At 34.5% G+C, this 27,913-nt stretch overlaps 2 protein-coding genes and 1 long non-coding RNA gene across 3 annotated transcripts; 1 reads left to right on the forward strand and 2 right to left on the reverse strand.

The window, feature by feature from the left end:
* Positions 1–1,719: 1,719 nt before the first annotated feature.
* On the reverse strand, positions 1,720–5,066 carry sdhc (succinate dehydrogenase complex, subunit C, integral membrane protein). Its single transcript, XM_051863462.1, has 6 exons — positions 4,971–5,066; positions 4,143–4,202; positions 3,956–4,057; positions 3,792–3,853; positions 2,730–2,893; positions 1,720–1,957 (listed from the first exon to the last, which is right to left on the reverse strand). The coding sequence occupies exons 1-6, from the start codon at positions 4,985–4,987 to the stop codon at positions 1,853–1,855; spliced, it is 510 nt and encodes a 169-aa protein (XP_051719422.1). The 5' UTR covers positions 4,988–5,066; the 3' UTR covers positions 1,720–1,852.
* On the forward strand, positions 4,990–11,021 carry LOC127495988 (uncharacterized). Its single transcript, XR_007925224.1, has 3 exons — positions 4,990–5,061; positions 7,234–7,340; positions 10,877–11,021. It is a non-coding gene; the product is annotated as an uncharacterized LOC127495988 (long non-coding RNA).
* On the reverse strand, positions 6,137–27,514 carry atp1a2a (ATPase Na+/K+ transporting subunit alpha 2a). The gene is made up of 24 exons (XM_051863363.1): positions 27,249–27,514; positions 23,154–23,249; positions 22,887–22,946; positions 21,543–21,746; positions 19,020–19,133; positions 18,285–18,419; positions 18,050–18,167; positions 17,450–17,718; positions 16,924–17,122; positions 16,083–16,192; positions 15,570–15,704; positions 15,373–15,452; positions 13,536–13,645; positions 13,239–13,414; positions 13,022–13,158; positions 12,728–12,878; positions 10,862–11,030; positions 10,572–10,726; positions 10,224–10,347; positions 9,578–9,723; positions 7,961–8,091; positions 7,760–7,861; positions 7,215–7,306; positions 6,137–6,835 (listed from the first exon to the last, which is right to left on the reverse strand). Exons 1-24 carry the CDS (start codon positions 27,258–27,260, stop codon positions 6,807–6,809), a joined length of 3,054 nt encoding a protein of 1,017 aa, XP_051719323.1. The 5' UTR covers positions 27,261–27,514; the 3' UTR covers positions 6,137–6,806.
* Positions 27,515–27,913: the final 399 nt, after the last annotated feature.

Consider the following 27,913-nt stretch of genomic DNA (forward strand, 5'->3'; position numbering starts at 1 on the left):
TATAAATATATATAGCTTTTCTCATTCATAAAGACCCATTTAGATTATATTAAAGACATTAAATAATTAGTTTGTATAGGCTACTGACGTAAAAGGAAAACACTTGGCTAGCTGTGTCTTCCCTCCACCGACAGAGCAGTTGAATATATGAACCTGAAGAGAAACATTTTCAATTCAATTTGTATAGTACTTTTCAAAGTAAATATTGTTCCAAAGGCACTTTGCAGAGAATAGTGCCATCCAAACCCCAGGAGATAAAGACAACAATGTGAAGGAAAAGTTCTGTAATACAGTACAATAATTATTGACCACATAGGTTATAAGTTAAGAGAAACTAATAATTCAATTTCTCTTTTCCACACAAAAATATAGAGACAGTGAGAGAACAAGGATGCATATTTCTTTATTTCTATTGTTGAAACGTCAAGAAAAAAATGTCACAATCAATATCATGATTTCTGACCAGTCTTTATAAAGCAGAATAATAAAAAAAAAAAACAGTAAGAATATCAAATTTGGTAAATGTGTTAAAAATTATGGTTACACTCTATTTTAAGGTGTCAGTATTATACATTAAAGTACTAAGTAATAATAACTACATGTACTTACTATAGGGTTAGGATGAGGGTTTGGTTTAGGGTTAATTGCATTATGCATAATTTATTACTACATTATTACATGTAACGATGACACTGTAAAATAAAGCGTTACCAAAATTACTGTTTAACATTTAACTAATATTTTAAGTGAATATGAAAACTTTGACAGCCCTAAAAATACATTGTAAAATTGGCTAATATTTTCAGAGGACCCCTGGGTTTGAAAAGACCATAAACCAACCTGATATAATACTGAAACTGAACACCATGTTTATTCTTGACCACAAGTGAAAGGACATGCCTTCTACTTTAAGACACAGATAATAACCTCTCTCCTGATTAAGTGTTTTAGTGAAGGGGAAGGGAAATGATGAGAGAACAGGTGCTTTAGGACTCCAGGATGGAGTTTTTCAATAAACATTCAGTGTAGTGATTGCGTGTAGTCTGTAATCCAAACCAATCCATTTTACGACATTACCATTTAAATGAAAAAGCCCACAGCCATCCTTGACATTATCATTCAGGTGAACAAGATTTGAGGAGAATAATTTAACCTGTGCAGCCAGACTTCAACATTTGGGTTTATTTAAATTATTAACAAGATTCTAATCACACTCTCTCATTATTAGTTACTATGAAACATTATAATTACCTTTATCATGACACACAAAGGCAACTCACATGAATGTTTAATTTATGCACTGTCTTAAAACATAGTATTATAGATGCAAATGCTAGTAACATAAAGAAACTTTATGTGGCTTATTATTATGAACACCTCTTTATGTCAAAATTGAGTCATGATGGGAGGAAATAACAAAAATGCCTGAATATGTCAGTTTTGGTGCAGAGTACTGATTTTTCTAGGAGCTTCTATTGTCCAGAGTCTAGAGATTTAATTTTATTTATCCCAAAACAGGAAGTGAAATCAAGCACATGTCAACATTTTTGGAAATACTGCAATGATACAGTAAAACAAGGCAAATGGTTTAGGAAATGCTAAGACCATTCCTGAATATTGCTGTAAAGTTAATTGCAAATGCCAAGTTCCATGTGCCATGCCTTCAGTTGCAAGGCATTTAACATGAAAAACAAAAAAACAAAAAAACACTGAGGATACTTTTTGTGTAGACATAGATATTTTTATTTTTTATATTAATGAATTTGGTGCTTACAGACCACTTCTGGGACAGATAAACAAAATAACACCACCTTCTCTACTTCCACGTTTTCTTCATTTGTGTCTCATGGATTTACATGGCAGCAAGACCAATTGATGTGAGAATAGTCAGAGCAATGACAATGTAGCCAGAACGATAGACGTCAGGAATCTTAAAACCCTTCCCAACATCCCACATCTGAAAAAAAAGAGACAAGAGGAGATATGAAACAAAGTATGATCGATATATTGGGGCTCATGAAAAAAAGAGTGAACTGCATGATATGCTGAATAAGTCTAATTAATATTAATATTTGCTGAGAACAGTCTCCAAAAAGGATAAGTCATTATTCTGGTAATGAGTAAAGCATTGAATAGACATTAAAAATATTGAATATACACTACCGAAACTTCAAAAGTTTTGGGTCGATAAGATTTTTTGAAGAAAGTTTCTTATGCTCACTAAGGTTGCATTTATTTTTTAATATATTTGCATTTTATTTATAATGGTTTTCTATTTTAATATATTTTAAAAATGTAATTCATTCCTGTAATGCAAAGCTAAATTTTCAGCATCATTACTCCAGTCTTCAGTGTCACATGATCCTTCAGAAATCATTCTAATATGCTGATTTGGTGCTTAAGAAACATTTCTTATTATTATCAATGTTGAAAACAGGTGTGCTGCTTAATATTTTTATGGAAACTGACACATTTTTTTTTGCAGGATTCTTTAATGCATCCTTGCTGAATTAAAGTATCAATTTCTTCTTCTTCTTCTTCTTCAAAAAAAAAAAAAAAAAAAATCTTACTGACCCCAAACTTGACCTATAGTCTAAGTCTTAATTTCGCACTTGATCACATATTTGGTCACACCTTGTTACAATGTCATGAGTCATTATGAGAGCCAGAGAGTGTCTGAATATATTTCATTAATTTGTGTGTGTGTGTGTGTGTGTGTGTGTGTATACCAGATGACGGATGCCGTTGAAGGTGTGAAAAGCCACTGGGAAAGCTAGAGCAAATTTGCTGAAAGCAAGGAACTGGGGCCCAAAGGACATGGAGTGAATGAGATCAAGGTAATATGGGTAACTCTCCGGTAAAACCAGCGCAGCAAGTGCAAACGCAGAGATTCCTGAGACAAAAAGATCAACAACATTATTTAATATTAAAATGCAACCATTTAGTCATGAACACAAAAGGATTCATTCTTTAAAAGTCAGCAAGAACGATAATTATATTTGAGTCAATGGCAGTTTATGATAACATTCAGTCTATTGTAAGCGCACGCTGCAGCTGTCGTCTGCCGCTTGAAATGCTCAAGCTCTTTGAATTATGATTGGCTCATTCAAAATTGAGTTATTTACATATTCTTATTCTGTGACAACTTATTTACATTATGTGATGTTTTTTTTTTTTTTTTATGTTGTGTACATATGGGACTTTTTATTTAAAAAACAAAAAGGTTCTATCTACAATGTTGAATGGAATGCAAAAACTTTGAAGCTCAATATCTCAAAACTGCTCAGAATGCAGATAGAACCTTAGAATTCCAAGGGGACTATTACTATTTTTAATGTTTTTGAAAGAAGTCGCTTATGCTCATCAAGGCTGCATTTATTTGATAAAAAATTCAGAAAAAAGAGTAATATTGTGAAATATTATTGAAATAAATTAATTGAAAATAATGGAATTCTTTGATGAATTAAAAAAAAAAAAGTATTTATTTTTTTTACTGAAGACTGGAGTAATGATGCTGAAAATTCAGCTTTGCATCACAGAAATAAATTATATTTTAAAGCATATTAAAATAGAAAATCATTATTTTCAATTGCAATAATATTTCACAATATTACTGTTTTTTGATCAAATAAATGCAGGCTTGATGAGCATAAGAGACTTCTTTAAAAACATTAAAAAGAGTAATGTGTCCAAACATTTGACCGGTACTGTAGTTATCATTATAGTTATCGTTCTTGGTGTGAACGGGCCATTAGAGGCATCATTGAAAGCCAAGAATATATTCTAGCTACCTGAACTTAGTGCTACGCCTGTTCCTCTGTGTGAGATTGACAGCATCATGGGGACAGACCACCTGTAAACACCAAAGACATTAATTGATCACCTTTTTCTAGACAGTTCGTAATTCGTAATCCTCACACCACACACTCCAAGAAGCAGATGTGGTAACACTCACTGGTAGATGCTTAAATGTGGTGAGACAGGTCTGTTGAGTCGTGTGTTTTTTGTCCAATACTTGTTCATTTCCTCTTTCGCTGTGGTTCCCATAGGGACAGCACTGGAAGACAAAGCAGAAAGGAGCTTTACAGCTTAATATGAATTCTTAATGTGAAAATTTGTTAGGAAAACACAAAAATACTCACTGTCTGTAGAGTACGCCAAACTGTGACCGTGACGAACACAGACCCTGTCGGGCCACCGTCCTTAAAAACAGAAAAAAACCATAAATTTCATGCACAAGCATAAACTTAACAAATTTATGTACAAACACACATTTGTATACAGTTAAAGCAGCTGTGTATTCTGTACATTATAAACCAGGGGCCGCATTCAGAAATATCCTAACTCATGTCTGTAACAGAACACTTAAAACACAATAACAGCACAGACCTGGCCTATGGACATTCACTGTTTGGTTATGTAAGTTACCTAACAGGGCATCATTATTAACATCTAATATAAAACTCAGTAATCTTCTAATGGAAATCATGTCACACAGTTATGAGACTCCAGCAGAGCTGGAGTTGAGCTCACACATACGAACATAACAAATAATGTGTCACACAACATACTACTCAGAGTTAATGTTCAATTATCATAATTGATGATTTGATGTACAGAGGATTCTGGTGTATAGGACCTTGCAGACAGTATGAACAAAAACAACGGCATGAATGATTACTATTATTATTATGAAAGAAATTTGATGCTGAAAGAAAAGTAAACTGACTGAGAATAAAAAAAACATAAAGCTGTAGCATATACATGGCTATAAAGACCATAACAGAGCAAAGTGCAGTACACAGTGTTGTTACATGTATAATACGTTAACATCCGCAAACCCTCAATATCACGACTGTCAAACTGCCAGCTCGTATGATTGCGAAAAGACCGTCACAACGACTAATTTAATCTTAAACAAAAGAAAAAGCAAAACTGTCACATTTTAAAAATAACATGTTCGTACTGACCTTAGAAGCAACGCCATGTTTTTGATCTTGAGTGTTCGGACGTGACGCAGCCGGATGTTGCAAACGAAATCACAAGCCAACCGCCATTTTGGTAAGGTCAATTATACAACTTTCACATCTCTCAAGTAAAAGAGATTTATTTTAAAATAATTCACAAGTGCTACCGTGCAAATTACTAACTTACCTAAAAAAGTTCAAAAAGGATATTTCCTCCAGTTGCTCCTTCTGTGACAACTCTGATGTTGCCTGGAACTGTAGCCTAGTTCATATTTTTCGGTATTGTTCCATACTAAAATGTTTTAGCAAGATTTTTTAGGTTTTATAAGGAATGAAATTTATAATGAATATGTGTTGTTTTGGAAGTATGTGGTACTAGGCTTTGTTGATTATGCTCAGTCAAAAAAAGGTCAATTTTATGTTATGAATCTGATCTTGTTACTCGCTAAATTCCACATTCATAAATCTAAATATCTAAATGCTAAACCTCTCTTTCTTATATTTGTGAAAGAATTTGAAAAATATCTCTTTTCAATTAAATTCTCTGAGAACAAAAAAGCCTTAAAAACATTATCTATTACACTGTAAAAATAATTTTCAGTTATCACATTTTTCCTTTTGTCAAATCAACTTCAGTAATTAAAGGGTTAGTTCACCCAAAAATGAAAATAATGTCATTTATTACTCACCCTCATGCCGTTCCACACCTGTAAGGCCTTCATTCATCTTCGGAACACAAATTCTCGTCGCTTTATAATATTAAAGTAGAACTACTGAACTCACATGAACTGTTTTAAAATGTTTTAGTACCTTTATGAGAGAGGAAATGTCATTGCTGTGAATGGAGGCCTCACGGAGCCACCGGATTTAATCAAAATATCTTAATTTGTGTTCCGAAGATGAATGAAGTCCTTACGGGTGTAGAATGACATGAGGGTGAGTAATAAATGACATTATTTTCATTTTGGGGTGAACTAACCCTTTAATGTGGTTCAGATAATTTCAATGAACTTAAAATTTTAAGGCAACCAGGCAACTAACTTACTTTTCTAAGTTAAACCAACAATTATTTTTTACAGTGTATGCAAGGTCATTGTGATAACATTGGATAGTCGGTTATGTTAATTTGCATTTATAGGCTTTTTAAATAATAATAGTCGAGAAGAAAGTTATATTCAGCAATTTAGATTTTTTATTTCATCTTCATGTTCGAGTTGCACAGTGAATTTTATTAGAAAACAAAAGTCAAACATCTACAGATATTCACACAACTTTCTGTTGAATTGTATTTTTTAATATTTCTTACAAGTATTTAAATAGAATCATATAAGTATAATTAAAGTAATATTATAGTACAATTCTAATACATTTGCATTAAATTAGCACCAACAAAAAGCTTTTTCATGAAGTTAGTACATTAAATATGAAGTATTTGAATCATGGATGTACTATATTTCAAACACAAGTGAAAACAAAGAAAATTAACTCTAAAAGAAAGCTTATAACCAGCCTAAAAGTCACAGCAAAAAATCAATTCAGTAGAAATTTAATGATCCTGAACCCTAGCTGGCTATTAAATCATCAAATTATTGAGGTTAATGATACAGTATTCAGGATACATCATGTAAACAGATTATGCCAAGTGCATGTACACACACCCACATATGCACACACAGACACACACATTCAGTCTTACATGATAAATGTCATATGATTGTCTGATTCTTCATTTATCTCATTACCTTTCTTTATATCTTTTACACACAAACAGATACACACACACACACACACACACACACACACACACCAACAGTCATGCAAAAAGATTGCATATTCCTGTTAATAGTAGGTCTCTTTTTCCACCCAGCCTGCAAATAAAAGAGAGAGCTAAATTAATTAACTGAATTAAAAAAAAAAAATGCAGAATAAAGCTCTATTCACACAGATTCAATTACTAGGCTCAACAGATTCTCTGTAATACTGCTGTATTATTTCTTGAACCTTGAATTTAAATAGTAATATTGGCAAACATTTGCTGTACCATATGTAATATTTATCAGTTTAAGTACCAAGGTTTTATTCATAAAGAGAGTTTTTATTTGCCTAGTATTCCTACAGAATACATAATTTAAACAAGCAGATGACAAAATATAGAAATAGTGCATTCACTTGAGAACAAATTTGGGTTACAAATGTGGGTTATTATGAAAGTTCTCAGAAATGTTCTTTGTAAACATCTGTGCTCACCTCCCGGATTCCTGCGCAGGATTAATTTACGGATCTCATCATACACAAAGATTAGCAGACTGTACGGGAAAGCACAGAACCACCACATAATCCTGCAAAAGAAATAGGAAAAGGAGAAAAGAAAAGGTGAGGAAAGGAGGAGCAAAAAAAAAACAAGCTCTTCTATGGAGTAGAAGAGAGAGAGAGAGAGAGAGTGTGTGTGTGTGTGTGCGTTTTTGTGCTTTATGAGGACACAAATTTGTATAATGACATGGGTATTACACTGGTATTACAATGTAAACATGAAATATGAGGACATTTCATGAGTCCTCATATTTAAAATAGCTTTAAAAACATACTAAACAATGTTTTATTAAAAATGTAAAAATGCAGAATGTTTTCTGTGATGGGTAGGTTTAGGGGTAGGGGTAGTGTAGGGGGATAGAATGTACAGTTTGTACAGTATAAAAACAATTACGCCTATGGAATGTCCTCACAAAGATAGTAAAACAAACCTCTGTGTGTGTGTGTGTGTGTGTGTGTGTGTGTGTGTGTGTGTCCCTTACTTGAGTGGGTACATCCTCAGGGCAATGTCCATACCGGGGCAGTAGGACAGGAAGGCCGCTAGAGCCGTCTCAGCAAACAATCCGAAAATGAGAATCCTATTGCTATAAGAGCAGAGGTCAGAGAATAGCATTTAACAGAGATGTATGCAAATATCACACTCCTAAATGCACTTACTCACAAACACACACACACATACTGACTTCATGCCCTGTTGGAAGACAGAGTTTCTGCGCGTCTTGCAGATGATGAGGTCGGCCCACTGCACCACGACTATGCTGACGAAGAACGAGGTGTGACAGGTGAACTCGATGACCTTACGCTGCTCATAGGTCTGAAACATACATATTTAAATAGATACATAATGAAATACACACATTTGTAAACATTCTGCATATTTATCATATATGATTGATCATGTTCTGTAATTGTTGTTAATAAATTATATGTAAAAACAGTCCAATAATTTAGGCTTGTTAAAAACTATGACTTACCAATTAAACATTTTAATGATAAAATATGCCATTGAACTATTATTATTTAAAGGATTAGTTCACTCCAGAATTAAAATTTCCTGATAATTTACTCACCCCCATGTCATCCAAGATGTTCATGTCTTTCTTTCTTCAGTGGAAAAGAAATTAAGATTTTTGAGGAAAACATTCCAGGATTTTCACACGTGACGTAGGCGTAAGTACCGATCCAGTGTTTAAGTGAACGTGCAACGATTAGGTCAATCGCCCTTTACAAAAAAAGGTAAAACAATGATTTCGGACAATTTTAAAGTTGGAGGAGAAAATGAGATGTAGTTTTTCACCCTACCGTGGTACTTCCGCCTACGTCACACGTGACCTTTCTAACATGATTACGTAATGTGTGGTGCATCGCAGAGCTAGTGCAAGATGAGCATTTGTGGTTAAAAAGTATATAATTTTTTTTTTTTTTTTTTTTTTTTTAGAAAATGACTGATCGTTTTGCTAGATAAGACCCTTATTCCTCGTCGGGGATCGTGTAGAGCGCTTTGAAGCTTCATTGAAACTGCAACATGTTGGTAGCCATTGAAGTCCACTATATGGAGAAAAATCCTGGAATGTTTTCCTCAAAAACCTTAATTTCTTTTCGACTGAAGAAAGAAAGACATAAACATCTTGGATGACATGGGGGTGAGTAAATTATCAGGAAATTTTAATTCTGAAGTGAACTAATCCTTTAAAATATTCTTCCTTTATGTTGTTTTTACATTAATTTAGGAATTTGGTGTGTAAATTTATTTTATATAAATGTATCAAAATTAATTGCATGATTAATTGCAGTTAATCACATAAACCTGTGTGATTGTTTTTATTTTTTAATGTATATTTTAAAGAAATTAATATTTTAAAAAAAATAAATTAATACTTTTATTCCGCAAGGATTCATTAAATAGATAAAGTAACAGTGACAGACTTTTACATTGTAAAAAGTCAATTTCAAATAAATACTGTTCTTTTTAACATTCTTAAAGAATCCTGAAAAAAAAACAAAAAAGTTTCAACAAAAATTAAGCAGCACAAATGTTTCTTGAGCAGCAAATCAGCACATTACACTGATTTCTGAAGGATCATGTGACACTGAAGACTGGATGATGCTGCAAATTCAGCTTCTATTTACATTTACATTTTAAAATACATATTCAAATAGAAAATGGTTATTTTAAATTGTAACAATATTTCACAATAATACTGTTTTACTGTATTTCTGATCAAATAAATGCAATCTTGGTGAGCAGAAGAGACTTCTTTCAAAAACATTTAAAAATCTGTGTATATATGCGTGTTCACCCATTGCTGTCCATAGGTGTCCTCCAGGTCATTAACTGCACGATCATCCCAATCCAGTCGGATTCCCAGCAGTGTTCTAGGCAGAAAACCGTTCTCTGCCATGATCACAAAATAGGTGAAGAATCCTCCCAGTGCCTGTATCATACCTAAACACACACAAAAGATAAACAGATAAACACAAGTACACAAACACATATAATTTCTTTTATCCCCGCAGAGCATGAAAAGATATTTTATTCACAATATTAATCAGAAGCATGAGGCATATTCACCCCCCTCAGATTTCCAAAGTGGATTTCAATGACAAAACTATTTGCGCTATGATGCAAAAACTATTTATTTCATTAAAAAATAAGTTGATTATTGAGGGTAAAAATATGCTTGCACCTACTGCAAAGAAGAAACTACACTAAAACTACAATATCCCATATTACACAAAAAAAATAAGTACTAATAAGTCTTATCTTGCCTAGGGCACAAAAGTGAGCCCAGTGACACATCAAATAATAGGTGCATGATCACATCTGAGGTTCATTTGTTTGCACAAATAAATTCTTCACGGGCTACAAAGTTTACAAGAATTAAGTTATAAAGGCCATGTGTGTGCGTTCGCTGATATCTGTGTGCAAGTGCTCTTGAGGCTGACCGATTTGTCCGTAAGCCATGCTGATGAGTCTCTCATTCACCAGATTGTCAGTTTTGGGGTTTCGGGGCTGACGCTTCATAATGTCACTCTCTGCCGACTCGTAAGCTAGAGAGATTGCAGGGACCTGAGAGAGAGAGAGAGACAGAGAGAGAGAGAAAATGATGACAGTGATGACAAAGATGCTCATATGTGTGTGTGTGTGTGTGTGTGTGTGTGTGTGTGTGTGTGTGTGTGTGTGTGTGTGTTTGAGATGGTCTGGTGTCTGGTGCCTGAGGTTAGTATCACACTTGACAGGAATTGGAAGTAAGACTGAATGAATGCACACATTTGTGAGTGTGCATATCTCACCATGTCAGTGCCAAGGTCAATGCAGAGGATGGTGACGGTGCCCAGGGGCAGTGGCACACTGGCGATGATGAAAAGCAGGAAGGGTGTGATCTCTGGGATGTTACTGGTCAGCGTGTAAGCAATTGACTTCTTCAGGTTATCAAAGATCAGACGACCTAAAACAATTTTGATTTAATTTAATTCAATAATTAATTTAATTTTTACATTAATGATTGTGTAAAACAGTCAGGCCAATAAAGCACTTCTGAAATTAAAAATATTTAGAGATACTAATATTCCTTCTCTCTTACCCTCTTCTACTCCAGTAACAATTGAGGCAAAGTTGTCGTCCAGCAGGATCATGTCAGCAGCTTGCTTGGAAACGTCTGAGCCCGAGATTCCCATGGCAACACCAATGTCAGCCTTCTTCAGAGCAGGGGAGTCATTCACCCCATCACCTGTCACAGCCACTATAGCACCCTGCAGCCAGAGTCAGCCAATCAGAAACAGAGAGAAAGACCAGTCAACCAATCAGAGTTGGAGTCAAAAAATCTGAACAAAGATATTAAGTGTACACTAATGTTAATAAGTCGGTATGGTTTTTTAAATGTTTGTTTTTAAATAAAGTCTCTTATGCTCATCAAGGCTGCGTTTATTTGATCCGTTTTTTATTTTAATGTATTTTAAATGTAATTTATTCCTGTGACAGCAAAGCTGAATATTCAGCAGTCATTACTCCAGTCTTCAGTGTCACATGATCCTTCAGAAATCATTCTGATCTGCCACTCAGAAAACTTTATTATCAATAAAACTGAGAACAGTTGTACTGCTTAATATATTTCTGGAAAGCGCAACGCTTTTTTCAGGATTTTTTGATAAACTTCAAAAGAACAGCATTTATTTGAAACATAAATCTTTTGAAACATAGTAAATGTCTTTAATGTCACTTTTTAGATCAATGTAATACATCCCTGCTGAATAAAACTATTAATCTCTTACAAAAACAACAGAAATCTTACTGACCCCAAACTTTTGAATGGTAGTGTAAATGAATGCTTTATGCTGTGTTTGGTCAGCTCAGTGTCAGCTCCACTGACCAGTAGTGTACTTGAACGTTATGTACGGAATGAGTATATTTAATAATTTGATGTAGAGTTAGTTTATGTGTATATTATGTGATGTTTGTTTCAAACAGAACAAAGACAAATAATCATTTTGGTTGTTAGTTAAAGAATATTTGCCACTGATCCAGTATTTTTATGCATATTCAGTTAAAGTTGCACAGTCGTTTTTCCGCCATTAAAACATTTTACACATAAAGAAATAAACAATTAATAGAATGTAAATAAATAGAAATAAAATATGCTGAAATCATGCACATTCACATAAGATGAAAAAAGTGGATATATTTGTGTGTGTGTGTTTGAAATATGATACTCAACAAAAAAACACATGCAAATATATGCATGTGTTTTTTGTTTTGTATCATATTTTTACATCAGGCTTTTATGGCTTATATATTTATTGCAAATCAATGTTAATTAAGAGATAGACAAATAAATGTTCCCCAAAAGCCTGTGTCATATTTGACATTTACAATGACATGAAAAAAAATGTAAAAAGAAGTTTTAATTTTTAACATTAAAAAATGGTGTATGAATAATCAAGCAAACTGAAGTTGCTTCAGTACAATAAATGTTTATCTTACATTTACTTTATAAAAATCATTAAAGATTTCTGAGCAAAAAATACTTTAATTGATTAAAAAAAAGTATGAACTATCAATCAGAGGGCAGAAGTCTTTTCAGCAAAGTTTTGGTCATATTGATCATTTATAGGCCCTAGAAATTTGCGTATTAAATATGATATAGTAGCCTAATATTTACGTAATAGGCATTATACTTATTGTTCAACAGAATTTTATAAAGTATGTTAAGTTTAAGTTACGAGAGAATAAATGTTTTAAAAATTTGGCTAAAATGTTGTAATATACCAAACAAGCATTCTTTTTTCAATGAATTTATACCTTTAAGAAGCATCTGCTAAGATTAATGTAATTTAAATATAAAACTTCCAGAGGTCTGATATTTCAGTCTAGCCTGCATTTGGTGAGATTTGTTGTGTAGGACCTCTAGTGTGTGATATTTTAACATTCACACACACACACACACACACACCTGTCTCTGGCAGCCCTCTACGATGATGAGTTTTTGTTGAGGTGAAGTGCGAGCAAACACAATCTCTGTGTGGTTCCTCAGAATATCATCCAGATACTCGGCGCTCATGTCCTTTAAGTCTGAACCATGAATCACACAGGCCTTAGCGTCTCTGAAACGCACACACACACACACACAGAACAGTGCCCATTTTCGTTATCTGTGGAGAAGCAATAAAAGCAGATAAAAACCCATTCAGATTTAGTTTACACACACATATGCACCCAGACTTCCAAACAAACACTCAACACAGACCGTGGATTGACTTGGCTCAGTGGTATATTAAGTCTTTCGGCGATATCCTCCACAGTCTCGTTGCCCTCAGAGATGATGCCGACACCTTTAGCAATGGCTTTGGCAGTTATAGGATGGTCACCCGTTACCATGATAACCTGTAAAAATGGATTTTGGTCACTTTTGGCCTTGGACACAAAACGCTGTAGATGAATGAATGGAACCTAAAAATGGATACCTTAATGCCAGCGGAGCGGCATTTGCCGACAGCATCTGGCACTGCGGCTCGGGGCGGATCGATCATGGAGATTAATCCAAGGAAACAGAGCTGGTTGACCGGGAAATTCACTTCTTCACTATCAAACGTAAACCCCCTCGGAAACTGTGAGGGAGGGAGGAACAGGTGGCAGAACCCTGAAGGAGAGAGAGGGTACAGGAATTAAAATAGGAAGGAAGGAAAGATGGAAGGAAGGAAGGAAGGAAGTTAAGAAAGGAAGTTAAGGAAGGAAGTTAAGGAAGGAAGTTAAGGACTTGCCCAGAACTCTCTCGCCTAGTCCGCCCAGCTCCATATACGCTCCCTGAAATGCATCCCTCCAGTCATCGTCCATTGGGAGTTCCTGTCCGTTGATCATTATGGAACTGCACCTGGATGAACAATCAACCAATATTCACAGCTATTTATTAAATATAAAAAATGACTGTCAATAATCACAGATATTAATCACAGCTATGGAATTTTGATGGATCAACAATAATAACAGCTAGTAATCAGAAATAAGTTTTATGATGTATCATCAATAAATACAGTAAAAATCAATGAAAATGATTTTTAAAGGGGTCATGATATGAGATATGATATGATACTTTGTTGTCAGACAAGTCTGAAATCAACATCCAATAAACATCAACATACACTTGATGCACACAATACAATTTACAATCACAAAAATTTCACACATTATACATTACACTCCCATAAACATTACATTACACTTTACATTTACATAAATATTTTTATTTTATAAATTATTTTATAATTATTTATGTTATTTTATGTTCCATGAGGTTCAATTATAATGTTAATAAAGTTTTTGTACAAAAACAAAAAATAAAACAACAACAACAACAAAAACAAATATATATGCAGAAAAACTATTATTTTCTACCTTTATTTTGACCCCATCTCTGAAATTATAAATTTTTAAGGCTTGTCAGTAAAAGGCCACTGTTGTGATTGGCTAACGTCATTGCATAGGAAATGTAGTATCAACGCCGCCCACTTGCTATTGAACGCAAGTAAGTGTTTTGAAAAAATTATCCATATAAAACCTCTGTTTCCTTCTAATCTCTAACCGTTTCTCCTTATAATGTTCTTTATATCTCTTATATACAGCATTCTGTGCAGAATTCAAATGGGTCCGATACCGTTTGTGGTCTGTGCCTACTCGTGCATATGATCCGCTTTGTGCTCTCCTGTCTCTGGACCAGAGCAGACTGTGCTGCTCGCATTGCGGTGGTTTACGTGACACTAACGCGAAAACGGACTTAATTTGCGTCAAAGGAAAGCATATTTACACTGTCTGAATCTTTCCCTATTCTCTATATAGTGCACTACATGCCATTCACCATGTAGAAACTAGTAAATGTGTGAACAAATGACAGATTTCAGCCGAGGCTTCAGCGTCTGTTGATAGTGTAGGAGGAGGCGGGACTTCAGATTCTAGAGAGCATTTGATTGGACCGAAGATTTGACGAGAAACTGAAGTGCGATGTGATGTCATGAAAATACGTGATCCATTTTAGCGGAAGTGAGAGACTGTAAGTTTTGAATGCTTATATCTCCTAAATGCAAATTTTGTCATTGTTTTGGAACACACCAGCTTATTAATAACCGTAAGGCTAACATATTCATACTAAAAGCTAAAAAAAACTTAAATTTTGATTTCAGGGAGACAAAGCACTATTAAATCATTTACATTACACTGTGATGCTTGCATCTGGTGTAGGCAAATGTCAGCCAATAAGCGACTGAACTATTCGTCAGTGTCTTGCTCTGGAGGCAGTCATATGCAAATACATTTGCCCGTGTGATGTCACAAATCCCACAATATCCAAACGAGCTATTTTTGAAGCTTGGTTAAATAAATGCTTTGTTTATAATGAGGAGGACGTTTTAAACTATGGAACTTGCAGGATGTTTTTCATGGTTAACTATAACAGCACTGCGATAATCAAAGATATTAAATGCAACTGTTGATTCATGATGAATAGTTAAGCTATTATTAATCAATAAAAATGATGTTGTCTCATCATTAACACAGCTATTGATTCATCTTATTTGTATCACTGTATCAATGTCTGGTATTGATTACCTGTCCAGAATCCTCTCTGGAGCTCCTTTCATCACCAGCAGGTGTCCAGTGGGACTCTCTTCTAACTCGTGAATAGACAGCTGAGACAGAGAGAGATGGGGATTATTTATTACTTCAATCGATAGCTGTATGACATTGACATGATTTGTTTCTATATGATCTTTACAGCTTTGGGTGTGTGTTTCCTGTAGGTGAACCTGGTATTTATTAGTTGAGTTGAATGGGATTTCTGACACTTTACGGTTGTTCTCTCTGAGAGTCTGAACACTCCCGGACGAGAGCTCGACACACTTCAACAGAGCAGACTCTGACGCGTCACCTGCTGTGTCCCTCTGCAAACACACAGAAACTCACTGTCACAAATCAAACAACAATAGAGCACAAGCCCTTATCTTATTTATGATTAATATTTGTGTATAGCATACAAGTGTTACACAAAAATATCTTCAACGTACACTACTTTGCAAAAATTTGGGAACGGTAAAATTTTTTTATGTTTTTGAAAGGATCTTTTATGCTCAGCAAGACTGCATTTATTTGATCAAAATACAGTAAAAACGGTAATATTGAGTAATAGTAGAAATATTTTGTAAGTCTTTATTGTGTCTTTACAGTTTGATCACTTTAATGCGCCCTTGCTGAATAAAGTATTAATTTCTTTCTTTTTTTTAATGACACCATTGAATGGTTGTGTATGTGGTGTGTGTTACCTTGCGCACAGGAACTTCCTCTTGTCCAGGTTTGAAGACGGCACGGTTACAAAGCCCTGCCACTCGAGACAGAGAGAACCAAGTGGGAGAGCTTTTATCAAAGCAAGAACCTAAACACACACAGAGCAACACAGGAGAAAGAAAAGATTTGGTTAAGTGTGCTCAAACAGATATATGAACAGATCAAGAAGAGAATTATCCCTTTAAATTTCCAAGATATCAAAAACACTGCCATTTAGCAAATACTTTTCATCTAGTGACCTAACGTATGCTAATTACAGGGACGTTGTCCCTAACATATTATGGTAAATTATAATAAGTGCCTTGCTCAAGGACAAAATGTGATCAGAAATGAAGATTGTTACATTGTGTCCAACGCTTACGCGAGTTTTATCAAAACGATTTTTTCTGTCCACACTGAAAGCGAATATGCTGTGGGTCCTGACACAACCAGTCAAATCATATTTGCAACAGATCTATGTGAAGAACATACTGAATATGAAGTCGTTATTCACTGATAATCTCCAATGAGCTGAACTGGATTGATTTGGGGAGAACCAAATTCAGTCCAATTCATGAATGAATCATTCACACTGGTTTTATGAACTACATTATCTGATTCACTGACAAGATCCCACTCAAAAGAATGATTCGTTCACAAATTGGACATCACCACTCTTATTAAAAATGCTAATAAATGCTAGGGCAGACATTTTTCAGTGAACGTGGACTACTTTTATAGTGTTTTTTTGTTTTGTTTTTTTTGTTTTGGAGCATGATTTTAGACACAATGTGACATAACAATGTTCATTATTTGGTCTGAACCTTAAGGCATTCTAACCTGATTGGTCCTCGGTGGTGTCAGCCTCGTGGATCTGGTTGTCAAACCACATGTGAGCTACAGTCATACGGTTCTGAGTGAGGGTTCCAGTTTTATCCGAGCAGATGGTGGAGGTGGAACCCAGAGTCTCCACGGCTTCTAGATTCTTCACCAGACAGTTTTTGCGAGCCATACGCTTAGCAGTCAGAGTCAAACATACCTGAGAGAGATTGGATGGAGTTAAAGGAGAAGGTCTAAAAGATGACAATGTTTTATGGTCTTTATGCCTTATGATCCTTCAGAAATCACTCTAATATACTGATTTGCTGCTCAAGAAACATTTCTTGTTATTATCAATGCTGAAAATAGTCGTGCTGCTAAATATTTTTGTGGAAACTGTGATGCATTTTTTCCAAGATACTTTGATGAGTAGAAAGATCAAAAGAACAGCATTTGTTTGAAATAGAAATCTTTTATAACATTTAAATGTCTGACCCCAAACCTTGGAACGGTAGTGCATATGAATGTCATAATATGTGTGGCTCACCGTGACAGTAGCCAGCAGTCCCTCAGGGACGTTGGCAACAATGATGCCGATGAGGAAGATGACGGCTTCCAACCAGGAGTAGCCCAGAATGAGAGACAGGATGAAAAACGACACGCCCAGGAAGATGGCCACGCCTGTGATGATCTGAATGAAGTGCTCGATCTCCATGTTGATGGGTGTCTGACCCACCTCCAGACCGGACGCCAAAGTCGCAATGCGGCCCATCACTGTACGATCACCTGTATTGATCACTATGCCGTGGGCTGTACCTGAACATAGACACAAATTAACCAATTAATGTGTGAAAGTAAGAAAAAGGAGTATTGAATGAATTAATCAAAAATTTAATGAAATAATCAAAAACTGTTCTTTTGAGAATGTGTGAGGAATAAACAAATGATTGTGATTAATGAAGTGATTAAATCAAACAATGAATGCCTGAATGAATGAACGCAGAAAGGAATGAATAAATGAGTGAGTAATGAAAATTTAATGAGCAAATGAATGAACAAACAAATGAACAAACGAACACAATAATGACAATTTTAGCGAATGAATGAATGGATGTATGAAAGAATAAATAATAAATGAAGATCTGACCTTCCACACAGTTGGTGGAGAAGAAGCTGATGTTTCTGGTCTCCAGGGGGTTTTCATGAGTGAACTCTGGAGAACGTGTCTGAGGTTCTGACTCTCCAGTTAGAGATGAGTTATCCACCTAAGAAAGGCAGACATGATGTTCTCATTCAGGCTTCTCACTAAGACTATAGGCTGATAAACAAAGCGGATCTCAGATCTGAGATATTTCCATTAACATCACTCGCCCTCTCTCTACCTTGCAGCCACTGGAAGAGACGATACGAAGGTCTGCTGGGATTCTGTCTCCACCCTTGATCTCCACTAAGTCTCCCTGAACCACTTCCTCTGCATTAATCTGAAATTTCTCCCCTTCACGGATCACCAGAGCTTGCTGAAAGAAAGAAAGTCAATTGCAAAGTTCCTCAAACATTATGATGCAGAAAAACAATTTATTTAGGTAGAGGCCTCTAGCAGCGAGTATATCAGAACAGAGTTTGCAATACTGTATGCAACTTACACTATCAATTATTGACGTGTGTGTGTGTGTGTGTGTGTGTTTTGGGGTCACCTATGTGTGGTTTTTCTTCCATATTGACTTAAATGACCATTTTAGTCTATTGTGCTTTCTTTTAATTTACCTTTTATACTGCATTTAATTTAATTTTTTTCTTTTTAATTACTAAATTTAATTTAATTTTTTGTCACAGTTTGTTATTTGGCTTAATGATTGTGTAAACTCAGCAAACTCTGAAAGAGGGGGTGGCGGGATGGCATGTGGTTCCTTTCTTAAGTTAAGAAGGATTTACATACATTTATTTAAATCATACATTGGGCTTTTCAATGTTAAAAGGGATTTACATGGATTTATGTAAATCATATAAAATATTGCTCATAATGGTTTCCGTTTGGGATTTGGTATCATTTCCATTTACATGCATTCATTTTGCAGATATTTTTATCCAAAGCAATCTACTGCTGTTATCACACTGACCTGAGGCACCATGTTTTTGAAAGAGTCCATGATCCGGGAGCTTTTGGCTTCTTGATAATATGAGAAGCAGCCGGTTATGATGACCACAGCAGATAGAACTACACCCAGATACAGCTGCAGTAGAGAGAGGGAAACAGGTCAAGGGTCAGGGGGCTTCAAAACTATTACCAATAAAGTTGAAGCCAAGACTCTACCACTCTTTTTCCATATGCTATATATTAAAAAAACACAACAACTGGTATACAAGCAGACAGCCTTATTAAAACATCTTGCAGTTTGTTTAATTTATGCTGCCATTTCTGCACTCTAAAAAAATAATGTGTTGGCTCAGTTTGCATCAATTTTTTTTGAATTATGACAACTTTGAGTGAAATTACCTTCAACCAACAAGCTACATTGAGTTAGAGGAACTTAATAACTTGTAGCATAAACACAAATTTTTAAGTTGCTTACTCAAAAAAATTAAGTCGCTCCAAATACCAGAGTTTTAGCCCTGGAACCAAGTAATCTTATTTATTTCAGTTCAAATCAACAGCTATCATAGCACATGCTAACATAACTTTTTTAACTTGTATAACATTGCTTATAGAGTCAGTATTGTGTTTACCTTCATGTATCTACTGTTCAGCACAATGGTAACCACAAAAACTTCATTACAGAAACACTTTTAAATGTCAAACATAACAGCATTAAACACTAACAGGTCTTTGCCTTCACTAAAAACAAATAAATTAACACTTAATTTCAACTTTTATTTTCCTTATCCTGTCCTATGCAAAGCATGGGAACTAGAAATCCACTGCCTAATTTCCGAAGTTCATTAAGTTACTACAACCCAATTTTTAAAAAAGCCAATTAACACAGGAATTTTAGTTTAAATTACAAATGATATTAAGTTGATGTAATGATCAACATTATTATGTCAACAGACCTCTGCAAAATAATGTTTGCAACTTAAAAGGTTTAATTAAAACAATAAATTAGAATTTTTAACTTGCAACCGTGCATTTTTTTAAGTTGTGGTAACAGGTCACTTGAATTACTTTTTAGAGTCTGGGGTCTTTACCCTGAAATGCACTTGGGAACTTTAGTGACCGATGTATGAAAACTGTCGCCATCTTATTCTTTGCAAAGGTTTCTCAGGGAGTTTCAATATAGACATATATGCCCTCCAGTCACAAAAGTTACCATATTTTAACCATCTTTACATGAACAATAGACTTAAACACTGCAAAAGAACAGCACAGTCAGACCATTTTAAACATATACACACCTTTTCATAACCCTAAAACAAAACAGTTTAGAATGGGAAACGTGCAGAAATCATGGTGTAAAAGTGCAAACACAGTTAAATGATCCTTAACTTCACATTTTCATTTATCACTGACCCTAAACTGTCCCACAAGCAGCTGGGAGCTCAGTCTACAAACTGGGACTCATTCATCATACTGGATATGGGACACCAGAGCTAAAAGCAATGTATCCACCTCAGTCGCCAAAAATGTAAACTGCAGGTTTTAATTCCCCTCTAGTGGAGTGAAGCCAATTTAACTAATTTTTGTGATTCCATGTTTTAATCAGCTTAAATACGGATTTTAGAAAACTTAGAAGAGATTTGTAAAAAAAAAGAAAAAAAAGAAAAAAGGACCTTGCACAGGTATTAGAGATAAACATGAGTACTTTCACTACTTATTATGAATTATATTTCAGATTTGTGCAATGAGTAAGTGTAATTTTTAAATATTAATTATTTCCCAACTTGAAGAATTGTTTTGAAATACACAAAGTTACTCTATAGCAAGTGTCACCAACAACAAGCTCAAATAACATTTAGACAGATTGTAAAACAGGATTGGGACTCAGTGTGTACCCAGACTTAAATCTGTGCCTCTTACAGGAACAAAAGTCACTGTGTCTGGAACAGGCCACACCTTTCACAACAACTTTCAACTTTCAGTCTTATTGGCTGCTTCATCCACCTTATTTTGCAATGTGGAATTAAGCTATTTTTTGTGAATATGCAAGACTTCTGATTCATTATTATATATCACTCTAAAAAATAGCTGTAAAAAAGAAACAAATGTATACAGTAAAATACAGTTTTCCATTGAAACAGTAATATACTTAAAAACAATGCATTCTGGGTAATATTTGTCATTTTTGAGAAAGTAACCTAGGCTACTTTCTCAAAAACAACAAATTATATTACCCAGAATGCATTGTAATATACAGAATGCATTGTAATATATTGAAGTGATATACCGTAAAAACAATGCATTCTGGGTAATATTTGTCGTTTTTTTTGCGAATTAGACTTTCGGGTTCTGATGTCATACCTGCACCACTCTATACTAGTTTGCAATATCAAGCAGCATAACAAGCTGTTTTATACAGATAAAAATAACTGGAAGCGGATGACACCAGAAGCCAGACATATTCGATTTACAAATGGCTGTGCATGCCATTAAAAATAAGGTGGATAAGCCCTCTCATTCCCATTGTCTGGATAATAAGTGCACTCACATTGTCATTAACAGGCTCATCCTCGGTGGCCGCCTGAATACTGTAGGCAAGAAAGCAGAGGATGGCACCGATCCAGAGCAGGATGGAGAATCCTCCGAACAGCTGCTTACAGAACTTCACCCACTCTGGTGTGGTGGGCGGCGGGGTCAGCGCATTTGGACCGTCGCGGGCCAGAATTTCCATCGCTCTCTTATGGGTCAGACCCTGGTGGGATGGAGACAAAGTTCTACTCAAGATTCCCTGCAGCAACTCACTACTAAAAAGTACAGCTTAAACCAGCAAATTGGTTTACTTAACTTAGGTGGCCACCAGTATGGTGGTTTTAGAAAGGTTTTGGGCACTTGACAGCAGGTCATGCTAAGAGACCAGGGCAGCTTTTCCCAAAAGCATTGTACGTCCAAGTCAGTTGTAGAGAACTGGTTTCTGCGATCTACTTGGGCTTACAATGCTTTTGGGAATTGCAGTCATATACGCTTTTAAAGTGAAATGCAGTCCAGGTTAACTAGTTTATATAATAATTAGTTATATAGCAACTTTAAAGTAAGCTTTTCAAGGCGCTTACACAGAAAACAGGAAAACAATGTGTGGAAGTAATACGCTATATCTACTAATTTTGGCAACAGATTACAAGCAATATTATGAATTAAATTCAGCAAATATAATAGAGTTAAAATTAATCAAATTAATTCCTTAAATGTCAACCATTTAAAACGAGTAAAATTTAAACAAAAATATCTGAATAACAGACAGACGTCAAAGATGAATTAAGAACTCTTTATTTTTTTATTGCCAATATTGAACACCTGATGATAAAAAGCAGAATCACTGAAGGAAAGAGAAACACAAGAATTAACTGAGGTTTAGATGTTGATGTCGATTTTATTGAAAATGTTTGGTCACCATTATGACGATCAGTGTTCCATTTAGTTGGGCAGTTTAACTCTTTGCTTTTTATGTCAGTTTGTGGTTTTTGTAATGGTGTTTGCTAATTTTACACATTTTAAATGGTTGACTTTTAAGAAACTAAATTGATTAATTTTAACTTAATGCTTATATGTTGAATTTAATTAATAATATTGCTTGTAATCTGTTGCCACAATTTTATTGAGTAGATAGAGCATATTACTTTTACAGTGTAGCTAGGTCAGCTAAGACAAGCTTAAACCAGAAAACTACGCTGGTTCAAAATGTTTGTAGTTTTTTTTTTAACAGGGATGCAAGCTCCAGAAATTGTTGGTCGTGGGTATGCTGGTTGAATGTGCCGGTGGGTAAAATGTCATCACGATCTGAAAAATATCCGATTCATTATTGCAAATGTCGAGGGTGAAAGTTAAGATGACTCACTCTGGCAAGGTCAACTCCATAACGAGTGCTGAGCTCATCGAGAGACAGCTTATGATCATCCTGTAGAAACACGCACAAGAGCATCAGATATAATACAACATTCCATGTTTGCCAATTAGTTGAAACATCAAAATGTATCACATTCTTTTAGAGACAATTTCATTGTTTGATTTTTAAATTATTCTCTTATACTCTCTCACCTGCTTGCTCACACTCTCTCTCTCTCTTTTTTCATGTATGCCTGAATACAAAATAATAACTTCTTACCAGTGACACCTCTTTCTTCAGCTCATCTAAATCTTTATCTTTCTTCTTTCTCTTTCCTCCCATTGGAGTAGCCTCAGGGCTGCTTTCATGTCCGTACTGAGACGAGAAAGAAAGGAATATTACCCAGAGAATAAATTATATTACTCAAAGAATGCACTTTCATAGATTATGAGATTTCTCAGTTATGCTTCATTCATGTATCATTCCTTAAAAGTAAAAATAGAAAAATAGATTTATAGATTAAGAGATTTATTAATAGATTTATAATAATAGATTAATAGATTTAATAATAGATTTAAATACAGATTTATAATAATAGGTTCTTCTGACCTGAAAAACAATCCATATCAACACTAATGATAATAATAATAAGAAGAAATGTTTCTTGAGCATCAAATCAGCATATTAGAATGATTTCTGAAGGGTTATGTGACACTGAAGACTGAAGTAATGATGCTGAAAATTCAGCTTTGTCATTACAGGAATAAGTTATATTTTTAAATATATTAACATTGTTAATTTAAATTGTAATAATATTTCACAATATTACTGTTTTTACTGTATTTTGGATCAAATAAATACAGCCTTGTTAAGCATAAGAGACTTCTTTCAAAAAATTTAAACCATTAAAAAAATCCTACAAATCCCAAAGGTTTGAATGATACAGTACATATACAGTGTTGGGTAAGTTTTTCTAAATAAAAGTAATTAATTACTAGCTACTAATTACATCTTCACCAGTGTAATTAGATTACTGTACTTATTACTCTCTCTAAAATGTATTGGATTACTTATTAATAATTATTTTCTAAATCCCATATCAACTTCAACCAGTTGAACAATACAAGGATAGACACAAAACTGCACTTTTACTTCTTTCAAATAAACAATATACAGTTGCATAAATTATTCTTGAACTGACCAAAGTGTTTAAAGGGAGAAGGTTACATTAAAAACATACATTTTAACATTAGTTTGAACATTGACATTGAATTTTAATGCGAAGCGTTGCATTTGTGTAAGAAAAATATCCATTTAACAAGTTGTAAAGTAAAATATCTAGTTTACGCCAGACTGCCTTCCGTATTCAACTTACAAAGAAAGTGTAAAACTCTCACAGTTTAAAACGTTTATGCTACGTCAAATTACACTTATTAAAATTACGAAAAAAGCATAACTGACGAGACGTCAGTTACATTTTTTTCTTAAGTTGAATATGGAAGGCGTTCTAGCGGAAGCTAGATATTTTTGGGGCTGGGTATTGACACAATTTTCACGATTCGATTCGATTTCTATTCACATGCTTGCGATTCGATTCCGATTTCGATTCCGATTCCGATTCAATATCGATTATTTTGGATGTATATCAGATACAATACATGGCAAATTTTCAAGAGGAAAAAAAATCTCAACTAATGCTGTAAACTACACATGGGAGTCAGTTGGTACTACATTACTATAATATAGAAGATTAAAATTTAACTTATTTATATACAAACACTTAAATTACACTTGATGTTATTTTTTTTATAATAAATAAAGTTTAGAATTACATAATTATATTTCTACTCCAATTCGTTTTTTTGAAATATAAACATTTAAATCGTGGCTGTCATAACTGATTTATTCAAACATGCATTAAATATTGAAGAACATTAAAAATTATAATGAATATACGGTGCATACATTTATCAGAATGCTGCTCTCTAGAGTTCATTTTTCTAGCTGACTAACGAGTTTATGGTCACTGAATATGTTTTTCTGAGGTAAATGTGACGTTACGTGACATTATTTACAAGCTGTTTTATTGACGTCTTTCCGAGGTTGAAACACTGATTGAGCGATTTCATGTGACATGAGACGGATTTTGGTAAGTTGTACTGTATCTTTTAACATACCTTTAGATGTTTATTCATGTTTATTTCGCGCTGTAACTAGTATTAAAGCGGAGAGGATAAGTTCACATGCGCTCCGTGCTGCCGCTTCTCTTTAACTCACTACAGCGAGCTGTCACGCCACATTTAACAGCGCCAAAATGGTATATATTTTTTTAATTTCATAATTAGATGGACGTGATTTGAAATCTGAGACTTTGCTTCATATCAAAAGTAACAAATCACAAAGATTATTGTGATTTATTGGATGGGAGGCTACATGTTCTGAAGGCCTTTATTAACCCCCTGGCCGTGTGGAGTATGTTTATGATGGATGGATGCACTTACTTGAGCTTCATACTCATTGGTCCCATTCACTGCCATTATAAAGCTTGGATGCGTCAGGATATTTATTAATATAACTCCGATTGTGTTCATCAGAAAGAAGAAAGTCATATACACCTAGGATGGCTTGAGGGTGAGTAAATCATGCAGTAAATTTCATTTTAGAGTGAACTAATCCTTTAATGCAATTACATAAGAAGTAACTAATTAAATTACAGAAAAATTAAGAGTAATCCATTACTTTACTTTTTCAAGGGAGAAGTAATTAAATTACAGTAATTAGATTACTTAGTAATTAATTACACCCAGCACCGTATATACACACACATTTGGTGAAGAAATACTGATTAAGAAATAATTTATACATATTGCTACCTAATGGAAACAAGTACACTATAAATAAGTGATTTCATTAGAGATTTTTCTTTCCTAAGGGTATTCACATCATGCTGGCACATATTTGTTAATTAGTCAGCTGAATATTCATAAATGAACCATAATTTTTACCCTGAACTCATGCTCTGTACTTGCACTGTATAAACCCAGTCATAGTTACGCCTTTAAACCTACATATGACAAACTATATGAAACTACGACAGGTCTTTGACAGTGTTATCAAACACGTGAGTGTGCTTGAGCATGTCGGTTCATCTAATGTACTGTGTGCTCGTCTTTGGCAGGAAATGTGTGCTGTGTGCTGACACACTAGGAACACGGTGTCATGGAAATCACCTGGTCCTGTCACTCTCACTCAGCTGTGACTGTATGTGTGTGAGTGCCTGACACATGTACAGACAGATCAGTATGTGGAACAGACAGAAGATCATTCATTACACCTTAACTCTGACCTGTTTCTGAATTAATTCATATTAATACCAATCAATAGTAGGCCAGCATAATCCATTACAACTCTCAACCTCATTATGAGCAAAAACAGCTTACAGACAGCATTACATCAGTAAAATAATGTTCAGATAATCACACACATTTCAGATATTACAAACCTTATTATTTCACAAACATTATAAATTAGATGCAGCTTCCACAGCGAATCTCACAAAAACTGTCAAGAAATGTTCAGGTCATATCTTTCACCCCAAAATTAGAAGAAGAAAAAAAAGAAATTATATAGAAAACAAACCTATTTTTAGGACCATTAAAATTTTTGCATTGTGACATTTGTATGACACTTATAAACTCATTCTCCTTCCTCAATTCACAGCTTTCATTCTCATTACAGCAGTGTGAAAATATTTTTTATTATATTATATTATTAAATTACAAATTAAATTTGTTATTTAATTAAATATCTTAAATATTTATTATTATTATTATTTATTTTTTTTACATTGTTATTAAAAGTACATTTGTTGAGCATACTTGTAAGTAAACATCATGGTATCATTTGTTTTACTGAATTTAATTCCTTCTGATTTTAACTTTTTAAAAAAACTCTTTCTTTTTTGTCTTATACTAATTATACTTTTTTCATTACAATAATTGGGGAGGAAATTAGCTTAATAGTCATGAAAATAAGGTCATAATGTGAATAATCCTAATTATTTATTATATAATTTATTTTATTTTATTAATGCAAATTATACATTTTCTTTTCTTTCGATTTTCGTTGTGACATATCACCCCAACATTTCTTTGTGGCATTTACCCTACATCTCCTTTTCTAAATCACATATCAGACACAAACATATTCCTACATAATCTTGCTGTATTCATAAGAAATGCATGTGATACTAAACCAATACATTATTTAAGGGTGCACGACACTTACAACAATCTGTGAGAGAAAGAAAAAAAGCCAGCAAGAGAAAAGGACAGACAGAATAATTGATGAAGCACCACAGAAAGACACACTCACCCCTTTTCCCATGTTCGTTGATAATGAACTGATGCCCAGATTTCTCCCACTCTCCCCTCACACGTGTGGAAGACACTGGTGGCTTTTTTTGGAGGTAACATACCCCCTTTCTCCACCTGATAACACACACACACAGCCTGTTCTCTCCCCCCACTTGTGCCTCTGGGTAACCCGAAGCTCACTTCCCACCCCCTTACAAATACACACACACACACAACCTTCATGCCCATGGCTGTATACCTGCACCTGCTACCAGCTTTCTGTCTGCCTTACACACACTATTATCACTATTTATTTTATGCTTGTTAGCAGGGCAGAAGCAGCGAGACGGGCTGAATTCTCCATTACCACGATGGAGAATGTGGCTAGAGGATTTTTTTCCCAAATAAATCAAGCCTTGAGACTGTGGGAACTACAACTGCCGTCAACGTCTCTGCCAGATCCATTAAGAACAGGACCGGAGAGAGCAGCTGCTCTCCTGACCCTGCTGTGCCCGAGAGCGATACTTGGCTGACGTAAAAATCAGTGATAAATCACATGAACTTCACGTGCTACACTATTTATTGTCTCTGTGGAGGACATATCTTACTTTTTTTTCAGGCTAATGGTACATAGTTCAAAATGTGTTCTGTGCTCCTATTATAGTGTTAAATATTATTATGTAG

This window comes from Ctenopharyngodon idella, chromosome 2, assembly GCF_019924925.1.
Source record: "Ctenopharyngodon idella isolate HZGC_01 chromosome 2, HZGC01, whole genome shotgun sequence".
NCBI classification, from domain to species: Eukaryota; Metazoa; Chordata; class Actinopteri; order Cypriniformes; family Xenocyprididae; genus Ctenopharyngodon; species Ctenopharyngodon idella.